A 23,503-nucleotide genomic window follows, 5' to 3' on the forward strand; every position below is an offset into this window, starting at 1 on the left:
ATATTACGCTTACAATTTATATAACGCTTTTGGAACGCATACAATCTCGCTTAGTCTATTAGTAACTTATGTGCAAGATTAACTTAATGATTTAAAATTAGATAGCAAATATTTCTTTGGAAATAATTATTTTCCTTCGTAATTATCAAGATTAAAATTAGCATAGCAAATAAAAAAGCCTTTATTCGAGATTAATGTGCACTGAATAGTCGGTACACATATTTAAACTTAAAATCTGTCTTTTGCCATCATCATTAGCTGTCATGTAATACTAGAAGGACCATGCCAACAATATTTATTTGTCCCTAATATATGTATTTCACATAAGATTTTTTTTATATTACACCATCAAAGACTTATTACGGAAAGAGAATATGCGATAGCGAGCTGTTTTTGTGACAGTTTCTACTATAATCAGTTTTGTTATAACCCAAAGTATCAGCAGAAGTATGAAAAATATTAATATTGTTAATATGAAAAAGATGGAAAAATACAGATTCATTATTAAATGCCATAATATCATATGAAATGTTGATAGCTAAATAATTAATCAAACAGTCACACAATTTAGCTTCTTTTTAATGTTCCAATGAAGATATGTTTTAGCTACATAAAAGCTTTTATAAAAATTTGAATTTTCGGGTACATTCGTCAGTCAAGTAGTCATTTTATACATAGTTTGATAAGTTAGGCAGGAGTCGACTAAAATTTTTCACATTGAAACATTAAAAAAAAAACATGATCTTAAGGTGACCAAATTAAATGCTACTACACTCACTACAGTTTGATCTTTAAGCAAAAACTTTTGTCAAAATCAATGTATTAAAGCAAGAATACAGGAGACAAGAATAATTGTCAACGAATCACATCTTTGCACGCTCATTAAATATCTTACCCAGAAAACTTTTCAATGTTTTTTCGAGTCGAAATCGATCGAACAGTTAGTCGAAGTGGCGGAGCTAGGAGACACTTCATCAAGTTCACTAACAACAAATCACTAGTCCTCATCTAGGTTGGAGGCCGGTTCCTATATTAAAAAACGATACGTTTTGCTCACGAAATGTAAAAGAGTTCGTTCGTAAGTCTTCTTTAATGCCCGATTGCTATATTCAGAAATCATTTGCCTTACGAACTGTTAAATTCCAAACAAGGTATTTTTTGAAAATAGATAAATAAGGGATGGAAATGAGCGTACGAAGTTATCTGATGTTAAATGGCTACCGTAGCCCATGGTTACAACATTAGAGAAGATGCGGGAGCATTCCCGGCCCTCAGGGCTTAGGAAAAAGATGTCTGTACACGCGACGCTTGAAAACCTCTAAATTAATGCACATTCTTAAATATTCGTGAGCAAAACGAATCGTATTCGGAACGGTCGCTTCAGCCGACAACGTAGACGACGAGCTGGTGGGCGCGGTATCAGAAGAGGTTGCGCGGCGGCGGCACGGCCACGACGGCGGCGCCCGCGCGGCCCGTGCTCAGCGGCGCCAGCTTGCGCCAGCTGTCGCTCTCCGCGTCGTACACCTCCACCACGCACAGGTACTGCACGCCGTCGTAGCCGCCTGCGGGGAATGGCCTTAGTGCGCGGGCGCTCTCACATCCGCGCTACCTCTGCACCTTGTGACGTCACAAGCTTGACATGCGCACAGCGGTTTCACCTCAACAGCGTTCTAGCATTTGTGACGTCACTAAATAGGTGGAGTTCAAGTGACGTGATGAGCAATGCTATTTCTAGTATTTGTGACGTCACTACTCACTAACTTGACGTGCTCGACATTCAATTGACGTAATCAACGACGCTACCATTTCGAAACGGTTTTAAGTAATCTAAGGCATACACGATATCGTGTACTGTTTTTATGCACCATATCCCCAAAATCTTACGCGTCAAAAAAATTCATCTACATAGAAGTGAGTCTCTTCACTGTACTGTATTGGACCTACTATGGGAAAGCTATTTAAGTCGTTGACACTAGTTGTTAGCATAAATTAGAGATTAATAATTTTAATCTTGATTAGGTTTACTCCCAGTTCCAGTACAATTACAGTCTAGAACAAATGTGAAATAAGTTTGGGTAATAAGTATACAGACCGACGGCGACGATGCGGTCGCCCAGCAGGCAGGAGCCGATGGCGTCGCGGCCGTAGCTCAGGCGTGCTAGCAGCAGCCAACTGTCAGCGACGGGGTCATAGCGCTCCACGCACGCCAGGCGCCCGCCCGCCGTGTTGGCCGGCGCCTCGTGCCCGCCCAGCGCGTATAGGAAGCCGCCCGCCGCGCACACCTACTCCCACCAAGCGGAAATGATCAATTTGTAAGGACATGTTATTTATGTATTTTATAGGCCAGAAGTCAAAGGCTGTCGAAGGAGTTGTCTAAAGAATTCAAGCGCGTATAGGTAGCCACCCGCCGCGCTCACTTTTCCCCACCCCTCATACATTACTTGACCGAAGCTCACAAGAGTATATTTGAGTTTTAGGGTTGTCAACACGTTGCTGACATAACTTTTGCAGATAGCCGCCCGCCGCGCACATTTCCATCTACCTCCAAACGTTACACGACCGGCTCTCCGTATTTTTGTGGGTTAATAGAAGTTTTATGGTTTCCAAATTAAAAATTTCTCTCAGTTTAACATGTTTTTCAATTTCGCGAATAATAGCGGCAACCGAACATTTCTTTAGTTTACATTTTAAAATATTATTGCGATAGGCACAGCAGGGTGTACCCTACTCTCCAAGTAGTGTTGTGTTTCTGTGGTAAGCAAGGTGGCCAGAGCTCTTTGAGAGGGTCAGGGTTAGGGTCGGCAACTCTCTTGCGATGCTTCTGGTGTTGCATGGATCAATAGGCTATGGTCCGCATACCAGGCGGACTATACCTACGCTTATTTGCCTTCTTAGTATAAAAAAGAGTATGTATATGTTCTGATGTCAATTCGAAGGTTGTTGACGAATCTCTTTTTTTGCTTCAGTCTGATGAACTTTTCAAACTGTGGTCTAACGGGTTTTTCAATATTGCGAATAATTGCTGTAGACTAACTGTAGTACCTACATTCACTCGGCACATATTTATTAAGTTATGAAAAGAAAAACTTAATTTTATTCAAATATCTGTCTCTAGAAGTTTCGACATCGGCGAGCCAACGCCCACTGTCAGCTCAATAAAATCAAATCGTTTTTAAAAAAAATAAAAACGTGTTCGTTTCGGGAAACCCGACAAAAGTGATAACTTAAACTAATCTAAGTTGAACTATTTAATATTGAAATTGTTTAACTTGAGAAAAGACGGCTAGCGCGCGCTGTGGGTCAGAATGAAAGAGGGGGATCCTGAATACCGCTGCCGTATGCGCGAGAGAAAGGGAATGCAGGTAGTCAGCTCTCAGTGGAACTCTCTTTCGCTTTCAATAAAACAAGCTCCAACACAAGCTTGCTTCAAGCAACGCCTTAAAAAGCATTATATGTCGCTCATTAAGTCATAACTGTCGCGATTTGTAGTTTACTTTATGTGTACATATATTTATGTGTGTGTATATATGTATATATTTTTATATGTGTATGTATATATGTGTGTATGTATGTATACGTGTGTGTATATGTATATTATATAGTATACACTAAAATATTTACTTATGTTTTTTTATTTAATAATTATTAATTAATATTTAAATTTTATTTAATGTAAGTCTATCATATCGTAGTTTTTATCTATTTATTATCGATTTTTCCTCCTTAATTTGTGCACACTTCTAACCGCAGCTACTGCCCGAGTAGAAAAAAGGTCAGGCTCAACCAGATCATGTATCTGGACCGGATCAGGATAGAATAAGGCATGCCTGATCCGGCAAGCTCTATCAGGACCAGGTCCGGTCCAGACAAGGATAGCCTGATATAAAATATAATCAAGTATGGTAAGGCATACTGGATCAGGACCCGGGGCGGTCCAGATCAGGATAGCCTGATGTAAAATATAATCAAGCATGGTAAGGCATACTGGATCAGGACCCGGTCCGGTCCAGATCAGGATAGCCTGATGTAAAATATAATCAAGTACGGTAAGGAATACTGGATCAGGACCCGGTCCAGTCCAGATCAGGATAGCCTGAAAGAAATTACGCAAACTGAGCCTGAATCGCGCTATCAATGTTTTCAAGCGCACTTAGTATATATACAGTTATCAGGACAGTCTAGCAGGGAGTCCATTTCTACACAGTGGAGCAGTCGTAAGTAATAGGAAATAGTTAATTAGTAGTTAATTATTAGAAGTTAATAAATAAAATTTAATTAATAATAATATTTAATTAATAACATAATAAATAAAAATAATTAATATTTAAAGTAAAAACATAAATAAATAATACATTGGAAAAAATAAACGGAAATAAATATCATAATTATGTTAAGTAACTTATTTATAATATCAATTCGCTTTTTTTTTTGTTAAACAAATTTTTCAAGAATATTTCATGTTTTTTAAAAGGACCGGACTGAACCGGCTGATCAGGATGAGATGAGATTTTCTGATCTGGACCCGATCAGGAAATCTCATCTCATCCTGATCAGGTCCAGACCAATCATCTGCGTTACATGCCTTATCTAGTCCTGATCAGGCATTCCTGGTCAGGTCCTTCTAAGGAAGACGAAAAAATTTCTACTCGGGTGTATCGTGTCCAGTACCCAAAGGTTATCTGGAAGAAATCGTTATTTAGCGATAAGATCGCCTTTGTACATCTTGTATTGTATCTTTCTTTATGTGTGTCTGTATTTTGGTGTACATTAAGAATAAATAAATAGAAATAAATAAATAGTAAGTTATCAATTCTCACGCTGACGCCGCCGCGGCGGCGCGTCATGGGCGCGCAGTTGGCCCAGTGGTTGGTGGCGGGGTCGTAGCACTCGACGGAGCGCAGGCAGGCGCCGCCGTCGCGGCCGCCCACGGCGTACAGCCGGCCGCGCAGCGCCGCCACGCCGCACGTGCTGCGCGCGCCCGCCATCGGCGCCACCGTGGTCCACGAGCGCGAGCACGCGTCCCACCTGCGCGCACGCAACACTCACACGCGGCCCTGACCTGTCTCACCGCGACCTACCCGAGGGCGGTGACCGTCCACGAGCGCGAGCACGCGTCCCACCTGCGCGCACGCAACACTCACACGCAGCCCTGACCTGTCTCACCGCGACCTACCCGAGGGCGGTGACCGTCCACGAGCGCGAGCACGCGTCCCACCTGCGCGCACGCGACACTACACGCGGCCCTGCCCTGTCTCACCGCGACCTACCCGAGGGCGGTGACCGTCCACGAGCGCGAGCACGCGTCCCACCTGCGCACGCAACACTCACACGCGGCCCTGCCTTGTCTCCCCGCGACGTATACGTAAAACTTTGACATTATATTGCTACAAATTATTACAATTGTTCAATCTTTAAACCGATATTACTATACTATCATTACAGCCTATACAGTCCACTGCTGGACATAGGCCTCCACAAGTTTACGCCAAAAATAACGTGAACTCATGTGTTTTGCCCATAGTCACCACGCTGGGCAGGCGGGTTGGTGACCGCAGTACTGGCTTTGTCGCACCGAAGACGCTGCTGCTCGTCTTCGGCCTGTGTATTTCAAAGCCAGCAGTTGGATGGATATCCCGCCATCGGTCGGCTTCTTAAGTTCCAAGATGGTTGTGGAACCTTGTTATCCCTTAGTCGCCTCTTACGATACCCACGGGAAGAGAGAGGGTGGCTACATTCTTTAGTGCCGTAGCCACACAGCACATTACTATACTAATTATTTGAAATTTTTACAGAATTGGAATAATAGGCGCTAGAACGGCGATAATTAGAATAACGATAAAAATTAAATACTTCTCATCTTTCACACTTAAAACAGGGTTTGTAGTCCAATTTAAAAGAATAAGAAATGGGCTTGTAGCGAAAGAGTAATAACGATTGTACTGTTGTTCACACGTATATAAAATGGAATCTAGAATTCTTGAGAGATATGCAACAGTTACTACGAGACATTATTAATTACGACATTAATAATTAGCATCGACGCTGTTAATATACGTAAGGAATTTGTGGAAAAAAATAATTAGTTGAAGTTCAAAATTCTAACAGTTTTATTTCCACTAACGTAATAAATGTAGAAATAATTTATATTCGTCGGTTTGTAGTTTTTTTTTATCGTTTTTGTAATCATAGACTGACGGTCGGTCATATTCGCTAGGGCGCAAAATTTAGAAATAAGTCCTTGATATAAATTACTTTATTCCACGTTCACTTGATAGTAAGCGTATTACGAAAAATACAGATTAATTGGTAATGTACAACTTAATTATAATTAATTTTTGTTAATAACTATAATAATGGGATGGTTTATGCACTACTATCAATATAAGTTGGATGTACAGTGGTTACTTTCAATTTATAGAATAAAATGATTTAATCGTTTTGGGAAATATTATTAATTACCTAGGTACATGTACTTACTTAGTAAGAAAATAAAAATCGAATATTTTTTAATATAATTAATAAGCAATATCTGTTCTAACACAAAAATAAATAATAAGAATAGCAATCCATCACAGTATAGGTTCTTTTTTATATGTAAAATTATCATCCACAGACTAAATTGCTCAAGCCTTTTGTTAACCTTATATATTACGCTTAAAGTCGACATAAGACTACAGATCAAGAGTCTTGCGACTAAGCGACTTGCCTAGTAAAGCTAGGGATGTTACCCGACGCCAACGGTATTTTTCTATTACAATGTCTTTCACTTTTTTATCTGCACATTTTTACCGTACTTATAACTTAAGCAATTGGGTGTATATCGTTTTTTTTTTATAATTTATTTTTTCACAGTACACTGAGGTAGGACACAGCAGGAAATATCCTGCTTAAATTCTGTAACAGCCCGACTAGGGGAGTACCTCAGTTTTACAGAAGATCTCACAGCTAAATAAAACTGCTTTCAAGCAGTGTTGTGTGCCTGTGGTGATTAAGGTGACTAGGGGGTAGAGGTAGATGCTCCTAGTATCGCAGGCGTCTATGAGCTACGGTAATATTTTACCACCAGATGAGCTGTACGCTTGTTTGCGGAACTAGTTGTATAAATATAACAAATGCCGTTACCTCTCGACGGAGTTGAGGTAGATCCAGCCGTCATGGCCGCCCACGGCGTAGACGGGCGAGTTGGGCGCGTCGCCCAGCACGGCCACACCCAGCCCGTGGCGGTGCGTGTTCATGGGCGCCAGCGTGCTCCAGCTCAGCGACGTCAGGTCGAAGCACTCCACCTGAATTGTATGGTATGGTATGGTTAACACGGGCTGGTTTCCGCAACTCGAAGACTTTGCGCCTATTTTGCGTGTGTGGGAGTGATTCGATTCACTCTTGCCACCCAAGCTCCTCCAGAAACTTTAGAAGCTTTTTTGGCTTCTTGAAGCACTCCACCTGAAATACTTGTCACTGACAGACTACTTTCGAACTACTGTCGTTTTTTTTCGCTTCTGAATCGTATTTATTTGACAGTTAAATGAATAAATAAATGTAAGATGTAATACAAAAAAAAAAAAAAAAAAACACATTTGAAAGTAATTGTTTGTGTAGCTTGGTTTATACTAAAAATTGATATTTAAATGTTTTTTCAATTATTAATATGATAATAGATTGCTGAGTCAGTTTATATTTACTATTTGTTATTAAATAAGTATTCAATGAGATGATAGATATCATAGAATGATAAAAAAATAACATTATATTAATTCAAATAGTAATTGTTATATCTAGTTCGAAACTTAGTGCATGTAAACAAATACAAAAGAAAGTGCTTTGTATTTCAAAACATAAAATTACATTATTAATAATGTAACAAAAATCAAAGTATTAATAAGTTGAACGACGTGAGTCATTTGAAGGTCAAAATTTATAAATACCGAATTCAGAGTTTTCAGTCCATCTCGTCCTCCGACAACAATAAGCTTGTTTTGCATGACTGCAACACCAAACTGTAGCCGACGGGTTCCCATCCTCATAAACGGTGTCCAAGAATTAGTCCTCGGATCATACATCTCCATATTACTCGCACCCTAAAACAGTAAACATTAAAATTGTAAGATTATTATGTAAAGTTACTTTTGTCTTTGTTCATACTACTTACTGGTTTCGACTTGGCTTCAGCTGCTTGAAGATAAAACAGGGTCTACGGGTTAACTTCATTAGTCTCACGTTCTTATAAAATATGAATTTCTCTTATTTGTGTTGATCTCTTTAGATATGTATAAACAAAAAGAAATAAAATTAAATTGTGGATATATTTCATTTAACTCTATAATAAATAAATAAACTTACAAATATATAAAAACAATTTTAATGATAAATAAATCAATATTGTTTTAATTAAATAATACTATGTGTACAGTTCCTGACAATAGTTTTTGTTTTAAATGTTTTATGTTTTTTGTTTAAAAAAAAAGTGTAATTTATTTATGTTGGAAATTGGAAAGAACATATAAACAATGTCTGTGACAAATTACGTGCCCTTTTAGCCAAATTAACCATAATTAAACCCAAAATTCCATTCTCAATACTATTAATGTTTTATAAATCTTTAGGTGAATCTATTATATCTTATGGACTAAGCACCTACGGTCTTACATTTAAATCACATCTCGATAGAATCTATCATCTCCAATTACGAATCTTAAAAACAATCGTACCCATATACATAAGAAATAAATACAAAAACAACGCATTGAAATTATTTAACTACTGCAAAGTAATGCCAATACACACTAAAATAAAATATACATTATTAATAGAACAATATTTTAATTCAAACATTCAAATAAAAATGAGTCACTATAAACTAACAAGAAATATTACAAATCACACATTAAAAATACCTAGGCATAGTAATTTTTATGGAAAACGTACGCTTGAATATATTATTCCTTTCCTAATAAATAATCTGCCATCGAATTTAAAAAAAAAAATTCAAAAAAATAACTATAAAAACATATTAAAAAAATTCTTTTTAGAACAACTTAAAGAGACAGATTGACATGACCGCTTTTTTTTTTTTTTTTTATTATGATTATTACTTTTTTTTTTTTTTTAACCACTTAATGTTATTTTTTTTTCTTTCCAATTATATTCACATGTATAATAATCTAAATTTATATAGCTCTATATCATATTTTTATGTTAGTAAATAATATAGTATGTACTTTAGTATTATTACTTTAGAAACACAGTGCACTGTTAAACTACCTATTCATTGTTTTTGCTGCACTGTTTATCACATAAATTGTATCTTTTTTTCTTCTGTAAATAAATAAATAAATAAATAAATAAATAAATAAATGTATTTCATATTTTCTGTTTATTTTATAAAATGCTGTCTTTTATTGAACACAATAGATAGTAGTAAATTATTTAAATCGTGTCCATCACCTTATAGCCATCCATGCCACCAATAGCGAGCAGTCTTCCAATAGTTGATGTCCGAGGTCTTGTTCGATGGGAGAACAGCATCGATCTTCTCTCAGGTAATAAGTGCCACTTAACAGCTTCCATTATTAATGGTTGGCATTCTGGCACATCCCCACACGCTTGTTCAACTTTATCAATTAAGTACTAAAACATAAATATTTCAGAACATACACCATACCATACCACTTGTACAGAAATAAACAGGTAATTGTTTATATATAGATATTATAGACCAACAGTATGGTTCTACTAACATTTATGTGTCTACTTCTACATGTTGCAGTGCTATGTATTTTTAGCCTAAAAGCACCTTTAATAAATACTGACTACACACATTTTAAAAATAAAAAATATATTAAAGACCTTACGTTCTAAAATTGATGTGTAAAATAAAACAAAGTTATAAGTGAAGATAAATAATAAGACTGTTTCTGTTGTGTAGATTTAAGTGGCTTATATTACTTTTAATCTTTGCAGCAAATTTTAATTATCATTTTGTAGTTGTTGTGTACAAATGGAAAAACAACATTATTATAAAGTAATAGTAAAAGGAAATATAATACATCTTATGAGAATGTAATGAGTCATAACAGGGCCACTTACAGGTCTTTATATTGCATATCATAGAGTACATTATTAAACAGCTAGGACAATAGGACATATTTTTGTAATGATATTTATCTTTGATAATTTTAATTAACCTATTACAACAATGAAAAATCTTACCTCTGATGAAAGTAGTGGCAATTTAATTAATTTTAATAAGTTTGGTAGATGGCTTTGTCTGTTGGCATTATCATGTTGAACCCACGCCATTAGACTTTCAAATACATTTTCTTCAGTAACAACATTGAGATCATCAGATTTGAGTAAATTAGATAATTGGTCAGCTTGTAAAGTTAAAAATTCTTGATGTTTAACGACCTAAAAGTTAAGTAATTAATTTATTTTAATCAATTTAGGATTGCAATTATGTAAAATATAACAGCTTAAGTAATTACTTATTATTACTTTGAAATTTCAAAACATAGTGATTTCAATGACCTGCATGAAATGTTGATAAGTGTACTCCAATGCACTTTTATGTAAACCCATACAAGATTGTTGTTCAGCAAAGAAAGCTATCCCTAAACAATTGCATGGATCCAGCTGTTTTTCAAGGAAGTCACAGCAAGCCTTGGCAACTGAGTGTAACTGGAGTAAGCTCGCTGTTGACAAGAGGATCTCTACTGTTTCTTCACTTAATTCTGCAAATCAATGTGAAATTTGAAAATACTACATTGAAAGTCAGAAAAACAAAGGAACTTATTTATAGTAATGAGATTAAAATACCTATAGTGCCTGTATAGCAATAATGAACAAGTGATCTGAGTGCTTGTGAATCAACTCTTTCTAGAGTTATTTCAGATGACTGGGCTTCTCGTAGAGAGCCTGTGAACATGGCTGCAAAATACTCACTACAAGAAGCTAACACAACTTTGTGTGCTGGAATCCTGTTGCAAAAGATAAAATTGTTATAATAATGCTTAGTCATTTTAAATACTAAGACTAATATAGCAGCAATATTTGCGAAAAATTAAATGATGATTGTGATATTTTGGCCAAGCTAAGACTATTTAAATTAGGGAAAATGTTTTTGTATTGTGTACAAAAAAAGTTTCCAATTAAAAAGCATTAGAGAAAGAATATTAATGGAAAACATCCACTCGTTAAAGTACACTTGGTCATTCGTTAGTTAAGTGGGCTCCGATTTATGGGGTGAAATGGGGGTGGGGGGGTAAAGGGAGGTGGGGAGGGTGGGTTTTTTAGCCCCCCGTAGTGTGCATTTCACGTAAACCCCGTGGTTTCGAAGATTTCGTGTTTGAAGTTTTGGGGTTAACTTTACGTGATTCAGAGATATTACAATACCTTAGAGCTCCGTGTCTGACTCCACCTTAACTCCGGTGCAGCGGGAAGTGCACTCATATGCTCCATTCACCAACTTTCACACTTTATTTTCGAACAAATTTACGTAAAAACGATCTCGATTGCAAGATCAACAAACGATACGAACTGACGCTTAACGACTGACAAATCGACACTTTTAAACAAAATAACGCGTCAGACATAATATTCTAATAAAATTAGTAACATTGCGTGCTAGAATATAGGTTTAGAAATTCGAAAAATACCCAAAACCGAATCGGAGCACCCCACTGTCCACGTGGTCTTGGTCTGTCCTACCCCTAGAGTGTTTTTTTTGTGCCGCGGAGGCGCGGAGGGAGGGCAGCCCTCGCCCGCCGTGCGAAAGCGCGCGAACGAATGCGTAGAGGAGCGGCTGAGGCTGGTCGCCGAAGGCGACCAGCCTCCGCTGCGGAACGGAGCATGAGTGAGCGTGCTTTCGCACGCAAGGGCGGAAGGGCTGCACTTCCCGCAGCGCCGGAGCCAAGCGTTCCTCTAACTTTCGAAATTCTTCTTCTAACCTCAAAACTTTAACCATGGATATCTCCATAACCATGGGGTTCTGAGGTGTGACAGTGGTACCAAGGGTAGCGCCCCCCCCCTTCCCCCCACGGTCCCGAAATTCGGTTTTTCCTAATCTAAAGCTTTGTGTTTTAAAGGAAATGCTAAGTGACGCCTTATTTTGGTCAACGGTGTCTATTTGTTAGTCGTTAAACGTCAGTTCGTATCGTTTGTTGATCTTGCAATCGAGATCGTTTTTACGTAAATTTGTTCGAAAATAAAGTGTGAAAGTTGGTGAACAGAGCATATGAGTGCACTTCCCGCAGCACCGGAGTTAAGGTGGAGTCAGACGCGGAGCTCTAAGGTATTGTAATATCTCTGAATCACGTAAAGTTAACCTCAAAACTTCAAACACGATATCTTCGAAACCACGGGGTTTACGCGAAAAGCACACTACGAGGGGGGTAAAAAACCCACCCTCCCCCCTCCCTTCACCCCCTCTTCCCCCAGGACCCCATAAATTGGAGCCCACTTAACTAAAGATTTACCGTACACTTTGCACAAAGAAATATATCGATTAGTAGGAAACAATAACTTGTTATATTTAGTAACTTCGTTTTCACCTGCATCCAGCGGCTATTAAAGCAACGTCGCAAAGTTTTTGTGACTGGTAGTATCCATAAATATTTTTCATTGTTGTTTCGGAATGTCCTTTATTACAATGGAATTCATCTGGATTTGATGCACTAGAAAGGCTCAGCTGACTTAATTCCCGAGGTAAGCCTTCATCAATCGAATTCGTCGAAACATTATCTTTAGATGTTTCTGTTTTTTGAGACTCGCAAGTCGACATTTTTGAAATTTGCCGTTCAACGTTATTGTGAATGATTTCTTGACTTCAAATAAACCGGACTTCATCAAGCCTCAACTAACAACCTTGAAAATGAAAACAAAGACTTGTCACTGTTTGTTGGCTGTCAACGTCAATGTCGTCGCTTTTTCGTAGTGATGACAAATAAAGAAATCTGCTAAAAAAATAACAGGGTATATATAGATTTTATTTATTTTATTTATTCTTAATGTTCACCGAAATACAGACACATATAAAGAAAGATTCAATAGAAGATGTACAAAGTCGATCTTAGCGCTAAATAGCGATTTCTTCCAGATAATCTTTGGGTACTGGACTCGATACAGTAGCAGCGGTTAGAGGTGTGCACAAATTAAGGAGGAAGAATCAATAATAAATAGACGAAAACTACGATATGATAGACTTACATAATTATCAAAAAAGAAAAAAGACAAATAAGTAAATATTTTAGTATATAATGTCTCATGAGCGAAGCCTTCGCTCCGATGATAGTTTACTTCTTAAAATTCCTCCCCACTCCACTAATTTCTACACTAAATCGTTTACTGTCCAAGCTGCTCGGCTTTGGAACTCCCTTCCTTTGCCCATCAGACGCGTTGAATCCCTTCCAATTTTCAAGAAGTCGGTGAAACACTATTTCTCTCAATTTTAATCCTTCTATCTAGTCACATATTATCTCCTGTCCTCACTTTGAATTTTATCATAATAATTCATTAACTCTATATACGTCTATGTATGTCTATTACAACTTTCCATTTATATATGCCATGTACATACATATACTTTATTTTAATTTTTATTATTTTTTTTTACATTGTTTATTTGTCTAAATATATTGTATATGTTTAGGTAAAACTGTACACCTAAACTGTCTACATATATACCATTTCCTTTACCCAAAGGTTGCCTGGAAGAGATCGCTCATTAGCGATAAGGCCGCCTTTTGTACTTAACTCCTGTTTTTATTTTTGTATTTTTGCTCACTTTTGGTGTACAATAAAGAGTTTTTATTATTATTATTATTATATATAATACACATATATACACACACAAACACACACACACACACACACACACACTTACATACATACATATATACGCACACATACATAAATATATACATACACATACATAAATACACTGTGACATACATATATTTACATAATAATATGCATAAACAATAATTATATACACATAAAATACATTAACAAATAATTATTTACTAAAAATAGTATATAAATATCATACAAATAAATGTTTTTAACGGTATGTAGACAGAAAATGTTTTTTAACACGTCGTTTAAAAATATCTATCGACTCCGCTTGGCGCCTCTCATGTCTCGCGGGAGGGCATTTCATAGTTTTACAGCCTTAACACAAAAAGACACACTGACTGTGCGATATAGGATGTTTAAGTCTGTTGACACCCTGAGAACGAAGGCTTAACGTACTAGGGACGTTTGAGCCAAGAAAACTAAAACATTTTTTTTAGGTATAGGGGAATAGTGAGATGGAAAAGGATAGAGTAGAGAAAAGATAGAAGATGTAAGTTGCGGCGTTCTCTTATTTTAAGCCAGTTATCCTGTGCTCGATAATCTGAGATACGATCGTACTTTCTTAAACCAAATATTAATCTAATGATCATGTTTTGAAGGCGTTCAAGTTTATTAAGGAAAGTTTCAGACAGGTCAGAATAGTAGACATCAGCGTAATCAATAGGGAAAAGAAGTGTGTGGGCAAGTGATATCTTTGTTTTGATGGGCAAAAATTTTTTCCACTTTCTCAATGTGCCAATTGCAGCATATATTTTGCGACTGATCTCCAAGAAAGTGTGCTGTCTAGAATAAGGCCTAGATTTTTAATACTGCTATAAAATTCTAATTTCTAGCCACCAAAACAGACAGGAGGAAGATAGGAAACATTCACTTTGGATATCTGTATTGAATTACCTATTATGGAAATTTGCGACTTATTAGGATTTATCGACAGTCCATACGATTTACACCAAGAACATAACCAACATAACCAAATTCCTTATCCTATATCGTCAACAGGAGTTGTCAGATAGATCTGCAAGTTATCAGCATATAAATGAAAAGGAAGAGAAACGATATAAGTTAAAGAATTAATAAATATGGAGAACAGAAAGAACACCACCCTGAGGTACTCCAGCTCTGTCTCAGAAGCTGCTGCATGAAGAGAGCTTGTCAATGGTTCGAATGCTTTGTGCGCGATTATAAAGATAGGAAAGGAACCAATTAACAGCATCTAGTGAGAAATTTAAGTTTTCGAAAATTGCGAGGAGAATGTCATGGTCAACAATGTTAACTGCGTTCGAAAAGTCTAATAAAATTGAAAAAGATTTACTTCTTCTTATCCTGGGTTCTTCTTCTTGCGAGGCCTCTTGAATTTGATATTGTACCTCTCGAGCTCTGCTGCTCCTCAGTCCTTTACTACTTCAACTAAACACTGAGGAAAATAAAATGCTCAAATATGCGTTCCACCTAAAAAAATCGCCTGCAACGCCCGGAGCGTTTTTACGTTAGTCTAACGGCAATTTCAGCGAACGTAGCCTATGTATATTAAGGAAGATGTTGTCTACGAAAAATATACGAAGATAAATAATAGATTTGATAAGTTAGATTTATTATTATGTAGATTTGATAAGTTAGATTTATTATTATGGTTTTTGAGACAAGATTTGATTCGGTAGCCTTTGTATTTTAATTCTTCTTCTTATTAAATGTCTTTGTCACGTTTGCCATTGGAACATTTTAGTTCAGAAATGACTTCCGCTTTTTTTAAATATATTCGGGTAGGAGGGCTCTCGTTGAGAACCACGCGTTGGACGGGATCCTACGAGTGTGCCGGATTGGGCAAGAAGCACTAATGTGGAGGTAGGAAGAGGACCTGGCGGAGCAGCCGTATGGCATACGCGTAACGGCTGCCTTGCGCCCGGTCCTAGAGCAGTGGATGCGCCGTAAGCGCAAGCCCCTCGCCTTCCGTCTGACGCAGGTTCGCACCGGGCATGGCGGCTTTGGTGACTACTTGTATCCGACGGCCCAAAGACTGGATATCACGATTATGGCACGACGGTGGACTCGGCCCAGCACACCTTCGAGGTGTGTTCGAAATGGGCGGCGCTGCGTCGTGATCTGACGACAATCCTCGGAGCGGATTTGTTTCTGCCGAGCGCTATCACCACGATGCTCACCGGACAGTCCCCATGGAGAAGAAGTCTGGCTTTTTCGCCGAGGCTGGCCTGTCGCTGGAGGGATCCTGTTGCCCGCAGATCCGGGACCCTCCAATTAAAGCAGCTGAAGGCTCCCACAGGGGTTTGGTCGGTTTCTTAAAATATGAACGTTTTCCTTACAAAGGCAGGTATCTAAACTTTGATATAGTAAAACTTTTACAAATATAAGTACTATATTTTTCACACATAATATTAGCATAGTTATACTACTAAGCGTTATGTTTAATATCCCTAGTAAGGGGAAGAGGTTCTTCTTTTTTTTGCGGTCGGATAAAATAAGTCTTTGAAAAAACCGACTTTAATTACACCAACGACTAATACAAGAAAGGTAGATCACAAAATAGTCAAGTTAAGGTATTATTAGAGATAACTCAAAAAGTGCTCGATAGATCTTAGGTAAGTAGCCGTGGCAGAAGCAAAAATTATAAAACTGGGACAAGACGTGTGGCAAGTGAACCCCAGCATGCTTAAGATGCCCGATGCTGAGATCATCATACCCGGCGGATTTACCTCTACTCATATTAGTAATGAAGCGACTAACATCCTTCTCTGTAAATTGAACCTTAATCTGGCCGATGGTCCCAGCATCCGGCGAGCGAAACACACCAGTGCCTTGCCGCACTATCGGCCTGAAATGCTCACCAAACATATTATCAATCATATTTTGATCGCTAGCACCATCAACACTCAAATGAAGGCCAGGCTTATATGAGCAGAAATGCTCATATTTCCCGTTTCTTTTCAGAATTGTGTGAAATTGTTAGCAGAATGACGGGAAGCAAGTACATCTATTTTATTTGATCATGCCAATTTTGGCACCACTTTAACTTTTGCTTAAATAATTTTCTAAAAACCTCAACCTGGCCTCCCTGTGGTAACATGAAACATATTTGTTGCATCCCGCAACATAACCATGTTTGATGTCTAAATTATTTGAATTAGGCTCACACTTCTTTAATAACTATTACATTATTTATTATTAACAACTAATACTTACATTTTGTCCGTAGCACATTGGACAAATGTCAGGTAACCTCGATTTAACTAAGAATTATTAATTAAATTTCTGTTATTTTTATTTAATGTTTATTAGATTGTATACATAAATAACCAAAGATGATTGATATGACGGTCCTATAGTTTACCAATAAAAAGTTATACCTTATACGAACAGAATTATTTAAGCACTTTGCTAAAGAACGGAGAGTTCAAAATGTCATTATTAATGTCATTAGTTTTATAGGTTTTAATGATCTAATTAAAAGACAGATCTTAAAATTTACCTAATAAAAAATATCTGCAAATGTAAATTGGCATAAATTATTTAAAATGTATTTGCTATAGTAATTTTTCATTGAGTTACGGAAGTTACGGACAACGAAAATTACCGTTTACAAAAGTTTTATCAAGAAAAATGACCACAACATATTTGCCCTTAGCGAAGGCAATTCAAAAATAGGTGAATAAATGTTATAAATGTTTCCACATTTCTTTGTTTATGTATTACTAGCTGACCCAGCCATACGTTGCTGTGGCTCAGTAATTATTATTTATTAAAATATGTGTAAATTCTATATTCAAACACGCCACCTATAATCTAGAAATATAAATACGGCTCCATCTACCGGATAACTGGGTAAATTAGATGCCAAATCGCCATCTTTTAGGGTTTGATAGAAATAACCGCTAAACACACGCTAAAGCCGTATAAAAAGCATTTAATTTGCAATAACAAATATTGAGATCAATAATTGAAATAAAAACGAACCTATCTCTGAAATAGACCAAATTACAGATGCTTAAAAAATTTGATGAAAATTGGTTCAGTAGTTTCGGAGTTTATGGCTACCATACATCGTGACACGAAATGTAATGATTGTACACTTTCGTCTTTTATTTAGTTTGAAAGTTTTATTTTATTTTACGGTAACAAATAAAAAAGTCTCTCTGTCAGCTCCGACCGACGTACGACTAGAGTTTACTCCTTCAGATCGACTGTCTAAATAGGCACAAAAAGGGCTTACTAGTCTAAGAAAAAGATTAATACCATATCAAATGGTAATCTTATACTATTAAACGAGCAATTCTTGTATATATATTTATTTATTATTTTTAATAATATATAAATAATTCAAAGATAAATAATCTACAGTTTATGTTAAAAATATTGTATAATAATCACATTAATATTTAATATTTGCACACCGTAAGGTAGAACATGTTTGGACTATACAAATGTTAATCCTGTACAACTTCAACACCATGTTCTTGCAAATAAACAATTATTATTATTATTACTTTTTCGTTAATCGGGACGCAGACGTCGTACCCGTCGACGAAGATCCGGGCGTAGGGAAATCAAGCGTATGCGTGTAGTCGCCTTCCATCTTGCCACAGAGTACTATGATATAAACAGGAATAGAGACCAATCTTGTTCCATAAAAAGGGCCTGAAGAAACTAGCGCCATCTGTATTTTATAGTCAGAACTAAAGCTTTGTGATACCGATGTACATATAGTTATGTATAGGTATATTTAATTTTGTGTTTATTTCAGGGATTGATAATTGAAATACAATTTAGCTAATAATGTTTTTATTACTATTGACCTCGATTGATTAATTATCCTATGCTATAATATGTAAAGATTTAACATGGTATGGTAGAATATTGCAAAATTATCCATTTGGAGTGGCTAGATGAGTTAGATAGAGATATGTGGCTAACCTACCACATCGAACTATTATTAGTGTTCTGGTGAACGTTAAATTGATACTAAGTGGACTGTATATACATATATCTGGTTTATTAGCCGTTTCAGGAACAATAATGTGAATGCAGCAAATATTAAATAGACAGTCTTAGGCGTCGGATCAAAGGGTCGCTGACGTGTCGTAGGTCGAGCCGCCGTTGTCCTCTCTCCGATCCTATGGTGGGGCTGTCCCTCCGTCCCTCGCCGCGCACCGCGCCCGTGGTGTTGCGTTAGTCCGCAACATGCTCCCCGGCTTGAGAGCTGGAGGCTTCAAGATCTAGAAGTGGACATATATTATTAAATGCCCTTCTAATGGTGCCACCCTTGGTCCGGATTTCGGCGACTCTAGAAATCCCATCGCTACCCGGGTATGTCTTGATTACCCTTCCCAAACACCAAAGAAGAGGCGGAAGAGCTTTTTCTTTTATGAGGACAAGAGACCCAGGCATAAGCTCCGATCTTGAGGACTTCCATTTTGTCTTGGCCTGAAGTAACGAGATGTATTCCAATGAGAAACGACCCCAAAAATGTTGCCTTATAAGTTGTATCCTTTTAAAGCGTTCAAGAGCATTGATGTTAACAGCTGATACCTCTCGCTGAGGAATAAACATTAATGGTCGTCCAATTAAAAAATGGGCAGGAGTCAAAGCGGAAAAATCACAAGGATCAGAGGAGAACGGGGTTAGGGGACGGGAGTTCAAAACTGCCTCTACTTGAGTGAGGCAAGTAGACATCTCTTCATAAGTGAAATGAGTGATTTGAAGTAACCTACGAAGGTGATGTTTAGTACATCGAACTGCTGCTTCAGCTAAGCCGTTAAAATGTGGACTATATGGAGGCACAAATTTAAATTCAATACCTTGTCCAGCAAAATGACCTTCAAGATCTGATTGTGCTAAAAATTTAGATAATTCATTAAAGGTACCCACAAAGTTTTTACCGTTATCAGAAGTGATACTTGAAGGTTTACCGCGTCGTGACACGAAGCGATTTAACGCGGCAATATATGCTTCTGTCGATAGTGCCGTAACGAGTTCGATATGACAGGCCTTTACAGAATTACAAATAAAAATTGCCAAATAACATTTAATAAGCTTACAACCTCTGCCTTTTCGGTCTGCTACCAACACCGGCCCAGCATAGTCCACGGAACAGTGTAAGAAAGGAAATTCTAATTGAGTTCGTGATGCAGGTAACTGTCCCATTACAGGCTGAATGGTTTCGGCCTTGTATCTGCGACACCGAACACACTTATTGACAATACCTTTTGATAAGTTTCTGCCACCTAAGGGCCAATAAGTCTGTCTTATATTCGCTAAAAGTAATTGTGGACCAGCGTGTAAATATTTTAAATGAAAATAATTAAATAAAGTTTTACTAAAATGATGTTTGCTACAAATTAAAATAGGATGTTTGGTATCATAACTGTATGGCGCACTATTAAGCCTGCCACCAACTCTAATTATATTATTTGTGTCCAAGAATGGAGATAAAGTAGACAGTCTATTCTTTATAGGCAGCTTTTTAGCAGATTTTAAAATAACATATTCATCGGGAAACATTTCTAATTGAACCTTTTGTATTATTAAATTTAATGAATTTTGAAGCTCTGTTACCGATAAATATCCTTTTAATTTAGTTTTGTTTCGACAATTGTAAATAAATCTTTGTAAATAAGCTATCGATCTTTGTAAATAGGTAAAATTTGATGTTTTATTAATTAGACTAGAAATAAGATATATATTAGTAGTATTATTAACCAAAAGAGAATAAGAAAGTAACTCAGGTAGATCTTGTTTCTCGTTAAATCTAGGCATTTGTGGCCACTCGTTTTCATGTTTTAATAAGAACGTGGGGCCGTGCCACCACAATGAAGAACTACTGATGGAATCAGCCTTCACCCCCCGAGAAACAAGATCCGCCGGGTTGTCTGTTGACGGTACGTAGCACCACGTGTGACCCTCGGTAATTTCTTGAATTTCATGAACACGGTTTCGTATGAAACTTTTCATTTGAAGAGGTGATGTCTTCAACCATCCTAAGACGATAGTTGAATTACACCAAAATCGACATTTACTTATATTTAGAGTTAAAGAGGCTAGTACCTTAGCGCACAACCTTGCAGCAAGCAAGGCTCCGCAAAGCTCAAGACGAGGCATTGTCGTTGGCTTTATCGGCGCTACTCTATTCTTAGAGGTCAAGAGGTGCACAGTCACTAGCCCTGATTTATGCACAGAACGAATATACAAACAAGCACCGTATGCTCGTTCTGAAGCGTCTGAAAAAACATGAATTTCTAAAATATTAAAATCATCACTTCGAACCCAACGGGGAATTTTTAATTCATTAAGGGAAGACAACCGACTCGCAAAAGCTAGCCAACGATTTTTAATTTCAGTACACACTTCATCATCCCATGAATAATGCTCAATCCATAACCTCTGCATTATAATTTTAGCCTCAACAACGCAGAGGCCTACAAGGCCTAGTGGGTCATAAATTTGACTGATGACACTAAGGATGTGACGTTTAGTTACTTTTTTATGAAGTTCAATATTAATTGAAAATGACAGTATATCAGCATCACATATCCAGCTGAGACCTAAAGTTTTTGAAGCAACATTAGAATTAGTTTCTGAAAATTTTAAAATATTATTCGTTTTATCAGAACAAGGAGATATTTGTTTTAAAATTGATAGATTATTAGACCTTAATTTTCTTAAATTAAATTTAGCTGATTCTAAGGTAGATATTACGCCCTTGCAAAGTGTTACGGTATTGGCAATAGTAGAAGACCCCCCTATATAGTCATCCATATAAAAATCTTTTTGTATAGACTGTTTCACATCATCATCAAGGACATTAGATGCTAATGTAACCAAACATTTAGTGGCTAAGTATGGCGCAGATGCCGTGCCATAGGTCACCGTATTAAGAGTATAAGTTTTTAATGGTTCATTAGAATTATAACGAAAAATTATCTGTTGAAGAGAGCGTTGAGACGGATTGAGTTCAATCGCTCTATACATTTTTTCAATATCTTCAGTCACGACATACTTATGTTGACGGAAACGTATCAAAATGGAGTAAAGATCTTCTTGTACAGTTGGACCGACCATCTGGATGTCATTAAGTGACACGCCTGAAGAGGTGGCCGCTGAAGCGTCGAAAACTGTTCGATGTTTTGTAGTAAGGCTCGACTCACGGATGACACCGTGGTGAGGTAAAAAATAATTAATTGGTTGAAGACAACTGTGTAAAGACTCCTTATTTTCTGTCATGTGACCAAGACGTTCATATTCTTTCATGAACTCAATATATCTATTCTTAAAAATGGGATCTCTTTGAAACTTACGTTCTAATGATAAGAAACGATATTTTGCCTTTTGATAAGATTCGCCTAAGACTGAAGGATGTTTTTTCAGTGGCATTGAGACTACAAAACGGCCATCATTTTTACGTGTTGTGTTTTCAAAAAAATGCTGTTCACAGGCACGTTCCTCCGGAGACACGGAGTGCACAGTTGTTACCGAATCTAATTCCCAGAAACGAGACAAGTCTGGATTTAAGCTTTCATTTAAGAAATTACAAATAAAAGGAGAAGAGTGTGATTTAGGACGAGCAACATAGCCTGACACCAACCAACCCAGTTTCGTTTCATAAAGTTTAGGTAAATGTTTACCTAAATCAATAGAATTTTTTCCTAAGACTGACCAAAAAACGTTGGCCCCAACTAGTATGTCTATAGTTGCAGGCTTATTAAAAGATGAGTCAGCTAAATTTATTCCTGAAGGAATTGGAATATCCTTAATATTGATAAAAGAAGATGGTAAAGCTTCGGTAATCTGAGGTAAAATGTGACAGTCGATAGTAGCTCTATAGTCGTTATTAAGAGACTTTATAGTAAGACTACAAGACTGTGTACTTTTTGAAATATTATTATTAATACCTGTCACCGTGGCGCTCTCTTTACGTCGAGACAAACCCAGCTTACCGCAGAAAGAAGTCGTAACGAAGTTAGCAGTGCTGCCATTATCTAGCAATACTCTGGCTAAGTGCTCGACGCCCTTGCTGTCGTCGACCTTCACTTGCGCTGTGGAAAGCAAGACGAGTGGAGGAGTACTTAACTGTTTTAAATTAGTCGAATTAGCAAAGTTATTTACTGAAACAATAGGCTTAGTAGGCTCCGTTGTGTGTAAGTGCAAAAGCGTATTATGCCTTTTTTTACAATATTTACATTAAACAAGATTACATCTGTTTTCCACGTGCCCTGGCCGTAAGCAATTAAGACATACCTTAACATCCTTAGCCTTTTTTATACGATCTTCAATAGAAAGAGATTTGAATGTCTCACAGTTAAATAAGAAATGACTTTGATTACACATAGGACAATTTACTACTTTTTTATAAACGTTTTGTGCTTTATTTATATTATAATTTGAATTTTGATTATGTTTTATATCTGCAAGAAAATTTGTGTTAGGTTTATTATAATCGTATTTTTGTGATTTTATAATTTTGCTTTCTTGTAATGTTTCTAATAAATCTGCTCTATTGCTAAGGAATGTCATAAAATATCAAGTGGCGGTGGATTATTCAGGGAATTTCTATGTGTTTCCTATTCCCTACGAGTAGTTATATCGAGCTTATCAGCCATCATATGAATGATTAAGGTGTCCCAATACTGAGTGGGCTGGTCTAATGTTG

The 23,503-nt window shown here is 37.0% G+C and overlaps 1 protein-coding gene and 2 long non-coding RNA genes across 3 annotated transcripts; 1 reads left to right on the forward strand and 2 right to left on the reverse strand.

Annotated features, from left to right (window-relative positions):
* Window positions 1–1,419: 1,419 nt before the first annotated feature.
* On the reverse strand, window positions 1,420–10,936 carry LOC123658408 (kelch-like protein 5). The gene is made up of 9 exons (XM_045593835.1): window positions 10,813–10,936; window positions 10,525–10,727; window positions 10,207–10,404; window positions 9,442–9,624; window positions 7,923–8,075; window positions 7,123–7,283; window positions 4,818–5,025; window positions 2,093–2,282; window positions 1,420–1,562 (listed from the first exon to the last, which is right to left on the reverse strand). The coding sequence occupies exons 1-9, from the start codon at window positions 10,919–10,921 to the stop codon at window positions 1,420–1,422; spliced, it is 1,548 nt and encodes a 515-aa protein (XP_045449791.1). The 5' UTR covers window positions 10,922–10,936.
* Window positions 10,937–12,408: 1,472 nt separating this feature from the next.
* On the forward strand, window positions 12,409–14,928 carry LOC123658409. Its single transcript, XR_006743871.1, has 3 exons — window positions 12,409–12,471; window positions 14,486–14,489; window positions 14,917–14,928. It is a non-coding gene; the product is annotated as an uncharacterized LOC123658409 (long non-coding RNA).
* Window positions 14,929–20,986: 6,058 nt separating this feature from the next.
* LOC123658395 lies at window positions 20,987–22,239 on the reverse strand. Its single transcript, XR_006743868.1, has 2 exons — window positions 22,152–22,239; window positions 20,987–21,074 (listed from the first exon to the last, which is right to left on the reverse strand). It is a non-coding gene; the product is annotated as an uncharacterized LOC123658395 (long non-coding RNA).
* Between the last annotated feature and the right edge of the window lie 1,264 nt (window positions 22,240–23,503).

The sequence above is a fragment of the Melitaea cinxia genome, chromosome 12 (assembly GCF_905220565.1).
Source record: "Melitaea cinxia chromosome 12, ilMelCinx1.1, whole genome shotgun sequence".
NCBI classification, from domain to species: Eukaryota; Metazoa; Arthropoda; class Insecta; order Lepidoptera; family Nymphalidae; genus Melitaea; species Melitaea cinxia.

What these genes read in the sequence shown, in the direction of transcription:
- LOC123658408 (XM_045593835.1), bottom strand. Translation starts at nt 10,921, where the DNA reads ATGTTCACAGGCTCTCTACGAGAAGCCCAGTCATCTGAAATAACTCTA. An exon ending in TTGCTATACAGGCACTATAG is followed by an intron (nt 10,728 to 10,812) that starts GTATTTTAATCT and finishes ATTGATTTGCAG; the next exon opens with AATTAAGTGAAGAAACAGTA. An exon ending in GTGGCATGGATGGCTATAAG is followed by an intron (nt 8,076 to 9,441) that starts GTGATGGACACG and finishes TTACTGTTTTAG; the next exon opens with GGTGCGAGTAATATGGAGAT.